Source organism: Natator depressus, chromosome 8 (genome assembly GCF_965152275.1).
Source record: "Natator depressus isolate rNatDep1 chromosome 8, rNatDep2.hap1, whole genome shotgun sequence".
Taxonomy (NCBI): domain Eukaryota; kingdom Metazoa; phylum Chordata; order Testudines; family Cheloniidae; genus Natator; species Natator depressus.
Genome location: NC_134241.1, coordinates 43,514,221 through 43,527,273, shown reverse-complemented (window position 1 = coordinate 43,527,273; position 13,053 = coordinate 43,514,221). Strand labels below are relative to the sequence as shown.

The 13,053-nt window shown below is 43.5% G+C and overlaps 1 protein-coding gene across 3 annotated transcripts in view; it reads left to right on the top strand.

Moving 5' to 3' along the window:
- Nucleotides 1-13,053, top strand: part of PACS2 (phosphofurin acidic cluster sorting protein 2) — a 182,922-nt gene that overhangs the window by 103,828 nt on the left and 66,041 nt on the right. For all 3 annotated transcript variants that reach the window (XM_074960863.1, XM_074960862.1, XM_074960861.1), the window contains one exon: nt 3,296-3,450. In XM_074960863.1, coding sequence (XP_074816964.1) covers nt 3,296-3,450 — 155 coding nt within the window. The remainder of the gene's footprint in view (nt 1-3,295; nt 3,451-13,053) is intronic.

The window sequence follows — 13,053 nt, the reverse complement described above, 5'->3', positions numbered from 1 at the left end:
GCTGTCTGGGTTTTGTAGGTCACAATTTACCCCTGAGCTTTATCTTCAAACCTCTGCAGTTGGTTCAGTGTCTGTCAAACCCAGGTCTGTGTCCTGACAGACAGGGATCCAGGAGATCCAAAGCACTTACTTAATGGGAGCTGTCTCACCACACCTTCTTCTGTAACCTTGCTCAGAAATGGGAGATTTGGCTCTTGAACAGGAATGAGCCAGTTTAAGGTCAAGGGATGGCTTCTTCCCCCATTTGGAGTGGTGGGGGTCCCTCCCAGGGAGGTAGGGGCAGCAACACAGCCCCCATGTTCCACCAGATGCCACAGCAGGAGTACTTATTTCCCAGAGAGGAGCTTGTAGCCAAAGCAGGGTGGCTCCTTTAGTACTCAGTAGCAGCCTGGGTATATCTCTGTTGGGGTAGTGCTGGGAGGACCCACCAGAGCAGTGGGCCTCGGAGTTAACATCTTCATTGAGATTAAGAGGACAGTTCACGCCTTCCAGAGCTATTGTTTCGGGCTTCCTGCAGATTCAGGCACCACACTGGTCTTATTTTCAAACTTTAACCACGAGGGCTTGAGGGCTTGAGGGCTCATTGCTCTAAGGGAGTATAACTATGCCTTCCTAGGTCACAACTGAAAATACCAAATTCAGGACAAACTGCTGAGAAATAGGGCATCCCTCCTCTCCCCCCCCTTCCCCCCGAATTAAACACTTGGTGGTTATTCTCCCATAAGGTATACCAAACCAGCAACAGAAGTGAACTTCTGTTTCACCACATTGGCTAATAAGTCAGAAAAGCAGTTTCCTTCGGTATTCCAGTCCTGGATTCAACACTCAGACACCAGACTTAAAGATGAATGTTTTTTTTAAAACCAGTTTCATCAAACAAAAGGTGATTCTAATCCCAAAGGACCAGCCCTATACCCAGGTCAATATACAACTCAGATCTTACCCAATAATCACACTGTTGCCAGTTCTTTAGTATCTAAAATCTAAAGGTTTATTTATAAAAAGAAAGAAAGGTGAGAGTTAAAATTGGTTAAAGGAATCAAATACATAGAACAATCACAAAGTTCTTGGTTCAGGCTTGTAGCAGTGAGGGAATAAACTGCTGGCTTAAGTCAAGTCTTTGGTTGCTTCCAAATCATTGGAACATCCTCAAATTCCTTGGTTAGAATGCTTCCAGTAGTATAAATTCATAGTCCAGAGGTTTGAGCAGGAAAGAGGCAAAATGGAGATGTTTCCAGGGCCTTTTGTAGCTTCTACAATGTGGAGGGAAACCCATTGTTTCAAACAAAGCCCTCAGCACAGCTAGTGGAAAATCACAGTGAACAAAATGGTTTGGAATCACAAGGGCAAGTCATATGTCCATGCATGGTTTCGCCTAGGGCTTGTCTACACTGGCACTTTACAGTGCTACAACTTTCTTGCTCAGGGGTGTGAAAAAACACCCCCCTGAGTGCTGCAAGTTTCAGTGCTGTAAAGTGCCAGTGTAGACAGTGCACCAGCTCTGGGAGCTATTCCCCTCGTGGAGGTGTGTTGGTTTTTTTTGTTTGTTGGTTTTGGTTTTTTTAGAGCGCTGGGAGAGCTCTCTCCCAGCTCTCTGCCGCAACTACAGAAGCCACGTTAAAGCGCGGCCACGGCAGCACTTTAACATTGCCAGTGAAGACGTGCCCTTAGTTACAGTAGTAGCCAGTACCTGTACTCTAAATGGAACATTCACAGGAAAGTCCATTCATTAAGTGTAGATAGGCATCTTCTGTGGTCCATTGTGAGTTAAGTGTTCCTTGATGAGCCATTTAATTTGAATAGTTCCTTCAGGATGTGCAGGCTAAATAAATACCTTGTGAGCGTTACCCCAGGAGCAAGCATATTTGAAATACAGGTATAGAGCCAATGCTCAAAACTTCAAATACAAAAATGATACATGCATACAAATAGCATAATCATATTCAGCAAATCATAGCCTTTCCATAGACACCTTACTTGACATAATTTGGATAAGATTTGTTGAAATTATATAACAGTGGTAGCAACAACGATCTACATGGTCATGTTTAATCTCAGACCCCAGAAGCTGAGGCCATAGGCGCAGTCTTGTAGTACCTGTGTCTTAATCTGGTGCTGGGAGGGACCACAGACCAGTCACCACACAGACAGCTCAGATTAACAAAGCCATCCATAACTCTACATAAGTGTGTCTGGGATCCTGTGGATGCGATAGTGGAAGCAAAGAACCATTTCTTTGCCTCCTGCACAGCCACAGCATAACAAGTGAACTCTTTATGCCCCAGATGTTTAGCTTCAGCCAGAGACTTCGGCTACCAGTACTCTAGCAGAGTGAGCGGAAGTTGTTACCCCTCAGCAACATGAGTGCAGGGATAAGACCGAATATTTGTGGTTAATTCTCTGCATAATTTGCATCCGATGAAGTGAGCTGTAGCTCACGAAAGCTCATGCTCAAATAAATTAGTTAGTCTCTAAGGTGCCACAAGTACTCCTTTTCTTTTTGCGAATACAGACTAACACGGCTGTTACTCTGAAATCTCTGCATACAGTCAACTGTACATCATTCTCAGTGAAATTTGTTGCGTATAGCAAGTCTCTGGTTCTAGGCTTAATGCCCAGTGAGGAAATCTTTAGAAGTCTTGGAAAGGAGACTGATGGGAAGATTTTTTTTTTTAACATAATTTGTAAAAATGTGAGAGTAAAGGTATGTCTGAGCTGCAAGAAAACACCTGTGGCTGTCCCATATCAGCTGACTCTGGCAGTGGGGCTAATTGCAGTGTAGATATTTGGGAGAGTGGCATCCCAGAAGACCAGGCTCCAACCTGAACCCAAATGTCTGCACTGCAATTCTGCAGCCCCTGAGCCCTGCAAGCCTGAGTCAGCTGACATGGGCCAGGCCCGGGCGTTTTGTTTCAGTGCAGACATCCCCAAAGTCACTAAAGGCAGCAGTGCATGCTGCGGGGGGGGGGGTGCCTTTTGGTCATTTTTCCCAACACGATTGATAATAATTGAACCCTACGCAGAAAACTGAAGTACGGGTTTTCATAGCTTGGAAAGAGTTGCGGGGGGGGGGGAGTGGAGAGAAAGCAGGGAGAACAGTTGAAAGTTTGTTTCTGAAGCAAATGTTACATTTCATTAATACGTTTTAAGATGCTGCTCAGTGTAAGATTGTCCTACATGCTAGAATAGCTCTTTCCTGTGCGGCAGCTAAGCAGTCTTTCTGACTTACTTTAAAGTACTTATTTAGAAGGCAAATGATAAATATGTTCCCTCTTTTTTTTTTTTTTTTGTCTAGCTGTAACTGCAATTCTCAGCCTCCAAACCCTGTTAAAATTGCAGTGGCCGGAGCCCAGAATTACCTCAGTGCTGTGTTGAGGCTCTATGTAGAACAGCTGTCTCACAAAACCCCGGACTGGCTCAGCTACATGAGATTTTTGATCATCCCACTAGGTAAATAAGTCACTATTTTCTTCACAGAAAGATGAATGGCTTAAATCAAGTGCGCTCTCTCAGGAATTGCCTTCAGGGAAATCTTGGTTAGGATGCATTCCAAAGGCCACATTCTTGCTGGCCATTAAATGAGACAAATATTGCACTGCTATAGTATTTAATATTTATTATGGTCCTGTCACAGTAGTGAATTTCATCTTTACGTTCCTGACGCTGAATCCTAAACTATTGTTGGGAAGCAGCCATTAATCATTCATATTAAATGTAGAGGATTGAAATGAGCTCTCCCAAGACAGAGCTATGTTACAATATTAATCCTCTTGCAGTGTACTTTTAACTTAAGTGTATAATGAACTTTTGTGAATGTTCTGCTAGCAATCCTGTTCACAATTGCTATGATTTACTACGGTGCAAGTGGTGTTTGAACTAATGACTGTATTCTGGACTCTTATTTCTGAGATTGCAGCTCAAGATGTTCGTAGAAAGTAACTGAGAGGCTGTTGAACTCAGAGTATGGTTAATACTCAGTTAACAGGAAGCACCTTTAAATTGTTACACGTTTTAAATGGAAGAGAAGGAAACTACAGAAAAACTAAATGGGCTCTGAAATTGCTGAATGATAAACTGAGGGGGAAAAAATTTTGGCCTTTCCTTCTACCTTCATAGAATCATAAAATATCAGGGTTGGAAGGGACGTCAGGAGGTCATCTAGTCCAACCCCCTGCTCAAAGCAGGACCAATCCCCAACTAAATCATCCCAGCCAGGGCTTTGTCAAACCTGACCTTAAAAATCTCTAAGGAAGGAGATTTCACCACCTCCTTAGGTAACCCATTTCAGTGCTTCACCACCCTCCTAGTGAAAAAGTTTTTCCTAATATCCAGCCTAAACCTAAATCTTCAACTTGAGACCATTACTCCTTGTTCTGTAATCTGCTACCACTGAGAACAGTCTAGATCCTTCCTCATTGGAACCCCATTTCACGTAGTTGAAAGCAGTTATCAAATCCCCCCTCTTTCTTCTGTTCTACAGATTAAATAGTCCCAGTTCCCTCCGCCTCTCCTCATAATATTATACCAATAAAATAAAAACCAGCAGGATTTATAATCATCAGTGTCACCTTCTCTGTAGCCTATTCAAGAGAAGGTACTGTGAGGCAATTTGAGTTGTGTGATTCCAATTCATCCCACATACATGATCCTAGTGATGTATCTTTACTACAAGGTTCTGGGGCAACAGGCAAGGTGAGGCACACCCACTTTTGAGGAGTCCATTCTGTACAACTTCTAGTGTCCAATAGCTTTCCTCCCTCCCCAGCCCACTGGCTTGAGGTCCAGGGTAGCCAGAAGGATCCCATGTGTAATATGGGAAGTGAGCTAACCTTCCATACCTTTGCCTCCAGGGACTGTTGGTGTGCAATTTTGACAACAATTTCTCCCAAATAAAAGTCCAGTTTTACAATACCGGAAACGTATTGCATCCATTCATATTGATGAGTGTCAAACAATTATCTATTTCTTTGTTTTTGTATTAGGCTGTCCTGTAGCTGGGACAGAGAGCTTAATTTATTCTTAATTACCTGCAGGTCTGCAGTATTTTTTTTTTTTAAACACACAACAGTGCTAGCAACAAGACAAAACACAAGACAAAACATAGAACACAAAACACAATTTCTGTTGTGACAGTAGATTCATGGTATTGGGTTTCTCTTCAGCTGGCATCAGCTTTTCCTGATTTTCTGAAAGACAAGAAGAACATGTTTCTACCCCTTTTGGGGTGGCAGATTATTGCTTAAAATATTTCTTTTACAAATACCCTTGCTGATTGCAGGCAAAACAGAGGAATTGCCCCCACATTTTCCTGTTTGTTCTATAGGCAGGCCAGGTTTCAATGGCTTCTATCTTTTAAGGGTTATGGGGAAATTATCCCACTGTTTAGTCATTAAATCCCTGAGGTGGGGTACCTCAGTTTCCCTTCTTATACAGCAGACCAAGTTTATAATGGTTTTTCCTGCTGTGTTAAGCTTTAAGTTTATTTACAGGTAATAGCTGAGAAGCATCATTATCATATGACCTTAAAGGATTTTTCCAAAAATCATACACACTATACATTGTTACGGGGTACTTATTATCATTAAATTTATTAAAGTTATCTTGTTATACCAGGCCTTTTATTTAGACAATTTGTTTACTAACCATGTATGTCCTTTATTTGCAGCTCCTTTGTGTTGCTAGTTCTTTCCTTCCTTTATCATTTAGGTAATTTGCATTTTCACAGGCGCTTTCTGCTTGCTTTTGGATTTAAAGCCATCAGCAGCTCAGAGACTCTATCTTAAAAGGGACACAATCAACTTTCACCAGAGTTTTGATTACTTTTAACTTCTGCTTCCAAAACACACAGCAATCTGAAAAAGGCCACGTCTACATTACCCGCTGGATTGGCGGGTAGTGATCGATCTATTGGGGATCGATTTATCTTGTCTAGTGTAGACGCGATAAGTCGATCCCCGATCGCTCTGCCGTCGACTCTGGAACTCCACCACTGCAAGAGGCGGAAGCGGAGTCGACGGGGAGCAGTGGCCGTCGATCCCGCGCTGCGAGGACGCGAAGTAAGTGATTCTAAGTCGATCTAAGGTACCTCGACTTCAGCTACGCTATTCTCGTAGCTGAAATAGCGTATCTTAGATCGATCCCTACCCCCAGTGTAGACCAGGCCAAATAAAACCCAACCTATTGTGGCTTCCTTTGGAGCCCTAATCGCATTTTAATTAGGCAGCATGGTATGTTTGCATTTCTTTTGCCCCTTCTACAATATACACTGCACATGTTCTGGGGCAAATGCACGTTCCTTCCATAGCTTACCTTCTATAACATTATCCATACCAATTTTTACATAAGGTGTAACTATTTCTTTTGTGTTTAGAGTTTTCATGTACCTTTATCAAAGTGACACTCTGATTACTCAGAGTCATTTTAAGACTCAGTGTTTCTAACATTGCTTCTTTTCGTTTTGTGCACCTCACCCCTGCTGTTGCTTCAGAGGGGTACTGTCTTTTTTTAATTTATTTTTTTTAAACTACAGCTCTCATCTGCTATTTTGTTACAAAAACAAACAAACAAACCAACCAAACAAAAAGAATCTAGAATTTTTTCCTATTTTCCTGATTTTGACTGCCCTGCTGCAGCCACTACTTAAAAACATTTTAAATTTTGTAAAGCACTGAGTTACCTCTTAAGGATTAAATGCCAAATCCCAAAGCCAAACAACGCTAATCACCTGTGCCTAGCAAAAAGGTCTGTCAGTTTTGCAACTTTGAATTAAAGAGTCAAATGGATTTTTAGTGGCATTAAACAAAAACAAAACCACTTGGTCCTTAGAACTTTACAGATTTACACACACACAGATAGATACATACACATTTTCTTTTCCTTAACATCCCTTCCACACTGCTCTATTTTTTACATCTTGCATTCCCTTCATACATTTGAGGCAGTTAAGTTCCAATAGAACCCCCTTATGTTCTTTTAGCAGATTTGACGAAATTGTCCAGTCAAATGATTTTTATCGGACAGTTTATTTTTGTCTGGCTTATTTACACACATTCCTTTGGAAAAGAGCCCATTTTTGCTTCAGAATGGCTACAAAGAAACCAAGAATTCTCTTTCTAACACTTTTCCTTTTTAACATTTTCACAAAGTTTAACTGCTTAATTCTCTCCAGCCTCTGCAGAGTTAACTTTTCACTCTCTTTTCTCTTTGTAATTATGCCTGGGGGTGCCCTGCATAGGACCTTCTCCCCTTTCACCCGCTGTAACGGCTGCTACCTGTTTAGTGCAAAGCCCAATTTTTGTCTGACTCTTAATTAATGACTCTCAATGACTATGATTTGCAGGTGCTCTGCCCTGCTTCAAGGTTAATTTCTTTACCATACCTTGGAGCACATGATTCTCTCTTTCAGTTTTCTCAGAGGCTTTAGCTTGGTCTGACAGGAATCTTTCTCTCTCTCTGCATTCCTGGAGTGCCTCTTTCCCTATTTCCAGCTGACTCTGGGTATTTGTAGCCAGCACCTTCCAATTGTCTGCTCCCTTTTCCGTTTGGTTTAACTTTTCCTGTAAAGATGCCTTTTCCTCTTTACATGAAGACAAACAGAGGTAAGAATCCTAACATGCCTCCCACAACAACCAAATTGCTGCTGCATCTCTTTTGGCAGCACTAGAAGGTTTGTATATGCGGATATACTGAGCCAATCTATCCTCTAGATCCGAAATAGTGCAGACATCAGCTAGGGCTTGTTTAGTCCAAGGACTGTACCCAAATTTTTGAAGGATTTGTTTAAAAGGTGTAATTTGTTTAACAAAAGGTGAGGTTGGAGTTCCTTCTGACTCCATTCCTCCCTCTGGTACTGGCTTGCCCTGTTTTCTTTTAAACATCTTAACACGGGTATTTCAATCTCTTTGTCACTCCTGGTATTATTCAGGGAGTGACACAGCCTAGATTCTGAAAACGTAGCTTATCAAATGTCCTCGTCACACCTGGCAGAGGTCAGCGAGTGACACAGCCTAGATTCTTTGATCCTGCTACTCCTTGTTCCAGCGATCAGCACTGCCTGGCCCTTAGGTCTTCTTGTTGCTCCTGATACTTCAGTTAACAATAGGACTTGGATTCTGTAATCGTAGCTTAGTAATATGAGCTCTGTATATTTTACCTCTGCCTTCTGGAGGCCAGAAGGCTGGTTAACCAAACAGAAATGCCTAGCTCAATAGGGGGGCGGTGTGCACACCAATATTTACAATAACTGAGGTTTTTTACCAATATTCCTCCTTTCGCAATTCTCCACCAAAATGTTATACCAATGAAATAAAAACCAGCAGGATCTTATTAAAGGGGAAAAGGCAAAAGGCCACATTTATTGTGAATACAGAAAGAATCATAGTAAGCAGTTAGTTATAGCTATAACATTCCATTCAATTTCATATTTATTCACACATTCATTCATACACACACAGGTTCTGCAAGGTTGTTGTTATAGTTACCACTGGCCAGGTGGCCTGGACACGAGGAGGGAGCAGGGCCTTGTTAGATGCACATCTGACACTCCTGGAAGTTGGTTTGCAGAATCAGACCCCAAAGTTCTCAGTTTCTAGAGTCCATTTTTATAGGAATTTATTGCTATGCCAGTCTATGGGAATTGCTTCATCATGCTGTTGCTGAATCAGTCAGCAGATGGCACGTTCCTGATGGCTCCTGTGCTGCCAGATGTTATCTTCTTTGGTTCTCCCATCCCTGAGGCTGTTGGGTGAATTCAAGTCTGCCCTCCCAGGGTCCTCTGGTTGTTTCCACTTGACGCCTTCTTCGGCTGATAGACACTGGATTCTTAGGCTGGCACCTCCCTGATCATTCATTTATTATCCACACCAAGCATCCATCCACATACATCCTCTATCTCTATTTTAATCACAATTGTTAACAAAGCGAGATAAATACAACAGAAGGACGGGGAGTCTGTGTGCTGTTTCTGTTGTTACAAAGTATTGCTTTGAGAACAGACTCTGTCTTAGGATGTACTAACACAATTAGCACCTTGCAAGTTTCACACAGAGAGGGAGAGAAACAGTACCAAAAACCAAGAGACCTCTTAATTAGTAATACCCTGGAATTTAAACTATGGGGAATCAAACTCATTTGTGATTTTAATACAGAACTCCTTTAACATGATCCAACAATGTCATGTGCTCCAGCCAACTAATCATTTTTGTTGCCCTCCGCTGGACACTTTCCAATTTTTCCACATCCATCTTGTAGTGTGGGGCCCAAAACTGGACACAGTACTCCAGATGAGGCCTTACCAATGCCAAATGAAGGGGAATGATCACGTCCCTTGATCTGCTGGCAATGCTCCTACTTATACAGCCCAAAATGCCATTCGCCGCCTTGGCAACAAGGGCACACTCCAGCTTCTCGTCCACCATAACCCCTAGGTCCTTTTCTGCAGAGCTGCTGCCGAGCCACTCAGTCCCTAGTCTGTAGCGGTACATGGGATTCTTCCGTCCTAAGTGCAGGAGTCTGCACTTGTCCTTGTTGAACCTCATCAGATTTCTTTTGGCCCAATCCTCTAATTTGTCTAGGGCCCTCTGTATCCTATCCCTACCCTCCAGAGTATCTACCTCTCCTCCCAGTTTAGTGTCATCTGCAAACTTGCTGAGGGTGCAGTCCACGCCATCCTCCAGATCATTAATGAAGATATTGAACAAAACCGGCCCCAGGACCGACCCTTGGGGCACTCCGCTTGATACCGGCTGCCAACTAGACATGGAGCCATTGATCACTACCCGTTGAGCCCGATGATCTCGCCAGCTTTCCATCCACCCTATAGTCCATTCATCCAGCCCATAGTTCTTTAACTTGCTGGCAAGAATACTGTGGGAGACCGTGTCAAAAGCTTTGCTAAAGTCAGGGAATAACACGTCCACTGCTTTCTCCTCATCCACAGAGCCAGTTATCTTGTCATAGAAGGCAATTAAATTAGTCAGGTGAATCCATGCTGATTGTTCCTGATCACTTTCCTCTCCTCTAAGTGCTTCAGAATTGATTCCTTGAGGACCTGCTCCATGATTTTTCCAGGGACTGAGGTGAGGCTGACTGGCCTGTAGTTCCCAGGATCCTCCTCCTTCCCTTTTTTAAAGATGGGCACTACATTAGCCCTTTTCGAGTCATCCGGGACCTCCCCCGATTGCCATGAGTTTTCAAAGATACCTTCCTATCTCCCTCCTTTCTCTCTGTTAATGACATCCCCACTGCTCAGCCAGGCTCTTCTACAAAATCCCATATGTAGCTGTGTGCAGGAAAAAATTAGCTCATTGTTGAGGTTCTCTTCATTATTTCAACTCCTAGGTCATTCTGGCTGACATGATCACAACACACATTTGAAGTCAGCCTAATTTTTCTAGTGTCTAAACTTTCAGACTATGAATGAAAAACTTCAAAAATGTTAGTGATGAGAAGATCAAGGTTCTTGTTACATTCACTGGGAAACAATTACACGTGTTCTAGAACTGTCTAGAAGCCTGGAGAAGAGGAATGGGGGGGACAGATTGTAGAGAGGGGCTTGGCTAGTGGATTGAATCAAATGTCATTGAATGGATAAGCAAGGATGGAGTTATGAGCTGGGTTTGCAAAAATTTAGGAGTTTCTGGGAACCGGGCTGGCCACTTGATAACGTAGCTCTGTATAACAGTGAAACTAGTTGAGTTTTTTCAATCTTAGTTTTGAATTCAATAAGTGGTTGTTTCCATTTCAAGTGTAGTGAATGTGAAAGCTACCGATCTGTACTATAAACAGGTGGTCCGTGACTACCATACATCAATGTATCAATTTACCTGACTCAGCATTCTAAAGGAGGTGGTAGAAGTCAAGTGATTGAATATCCTGAATTAATGAAAGCAAATAATACTTGTCAAGGGAAATCTAACCATAGTCAAGAGTTAAAGTATCGAGATAGAATGGTTAGTGTTCATCTCAATGGACAGAAGAATGTTTCATCGGGATCAAATGTGCCATTGAATGAAACTTCTGTGTATAAATGCAGAAGCGCCTGATCCTGCTAGAACAGGAATGGGCAAACTTTTTGGCCCAAGGGCCACGTCTGGGAATAGAAATTGTATGGCAGGCCATGAATGCTCACAAAACTGGGGTTGGAGTGTGGGAGGGGGTGAGGGCTCTGGTTGGGGGTGCATGCTCTGGGGTGGGGCCAGAAATAATGAGTTCAGGGTGTCGGAGGGGGCTCCAGGCTGGGGCGGTGGGGAGGGTGAGGGCTCTGGCTGTGGGTGCGGGCTCTGGGGTGGGGCTGGGGATGAGGAGTTTGGGGTGTAGGAGGGTGCTCTGGGCTGGGATTGAGGGGTTTGGAGGGCTGGAGGGGGATCAGGGCTGGGGGTTGGGGTGCAGGGGGAGGCTCGGGGTGCAGGCTCTGGGCAGTGCTTACCTCAGGCGGCTCCCGGAAGCAGCAGCATGTCCCTTCTACAGCTCCTACGCAGCGGTGTGGCCAGGCGGCTCTCTACCCTGCCCCATCCGCAGGTGCCAGAGGGGGCCATTGGAGCGGGGCCATGCTGCTGCTTTCGGGAGCTGCGTGGAGCAGCCCCCAACCCTGCTCCCTGGCAGGTGCACCAGAGGGAGGGCCATGCCGTGGCTTCTGGGAGCTGCATGGAGTGGCCCCCGACCCTGAGCCCCAGCTGGAGCGCCGGAGCAGGGCAAGCCCCAGACCCCGCTCCCCAGCGGGAGCTTGAGGGTCGGCTTAAAACGGCTGATGAGCCAGATGTGGGCTGTGGGCCGTAGTTTGCCCACCCCTGTGCTAGAGACATCATAAATGCCATTATCACTGAAGCAGGGCTGTGGTGATGATTTAAGTCAGTGGTTCTCAACCAGGAGTCCAAGCCCCTGGGAAGTGTTGAGCAGGTTTCAGGGGGTCCACCAAGAAAGGCCAGGGTTAGATTCACTGGAGCCCAGGGCAGAAAGCCAAAGTGCTGCCATCTGGGTCTAAGCTCAGGGCCCTGATCCCTGCCACCCCGGGCTGAAGCCGAAGCCTGAGCAATGTAACTTCACAGGGGGCCCTGTGGCATGAGACCCCAGACAATTGCCCTGCTTGTTGCCCCCTAACACTGACCCTGGCTTTTATATGCAGAAAACCAGTTATTGTGGCACAGGTGGGCCATGGAGTTTTTATAGCATGTTGGGGGGGGCCCTCAGAAAGAGAGAGGTTGAGAATCTCTGATTTAAGTAGAGCCGGGTAGGAAACAGTTTTCTGGTCCTATAAAATTTTTTTGAGAATTTGAAAAAAAATTCCTATCCTGAATTGGGCCCAAAAGTCTATTTCATATTTTCATGAACTGAAAAAAAAAATTATTGGATTGGTCAAAACAGCTGGTTTTGACTTCAATTTTTTTGAATTTGTTTTTTTACTATAAATTAACTTACATTTCTAAAGTGAAAAGTCTTGGAACATTTTAGGATTGAAAATGACAAAACGGGATGTTTTGAGAACTTTAAAATGAGATATGGAAAATCTGTTGAAACAGACCCTTTCCTGTGAACAGTTTGTTTTGATGAAGCAGTGTTTTCCAACAAAAGATATTTACTTGAAAAACACCCAACCAACTCTGTTTTAAGCACCAGTTCCCAACTTTCCATCAGCTCTTCAGCATCAACTTCATTCAGGAGCCAAAAAATGCCTAAGATCAAGCATTGTTTATCCCATGAAAACACTGAAAGGCAAAGACTTAAACTTACAACCTCTTTTATGCTGGTAACATTGCCTTTAATGTAGTGCAGAATGAACAATTGAAAAAAAATAATTGAATCATTTTGTGGTGAATAGTTTCCTTCAGAGACTTATGCTCACAGGTTCACTGCTAGGTGCTGCATGTAAAAAAAATGAAGGAAAAAAGAGAGATTAAAAAAAAATCACATTGATATTAACGCAAGATAGTCGAAGGTTAGAATTTGTCCTATTGTGGCTGTGAATGTCCACATAGGAAAAATGCATTCCAGCATAATGCCATTGATTCTAGAGTTGAAAAGACCATATTGTGTCCAAATGACTGAAGATACCCTCTA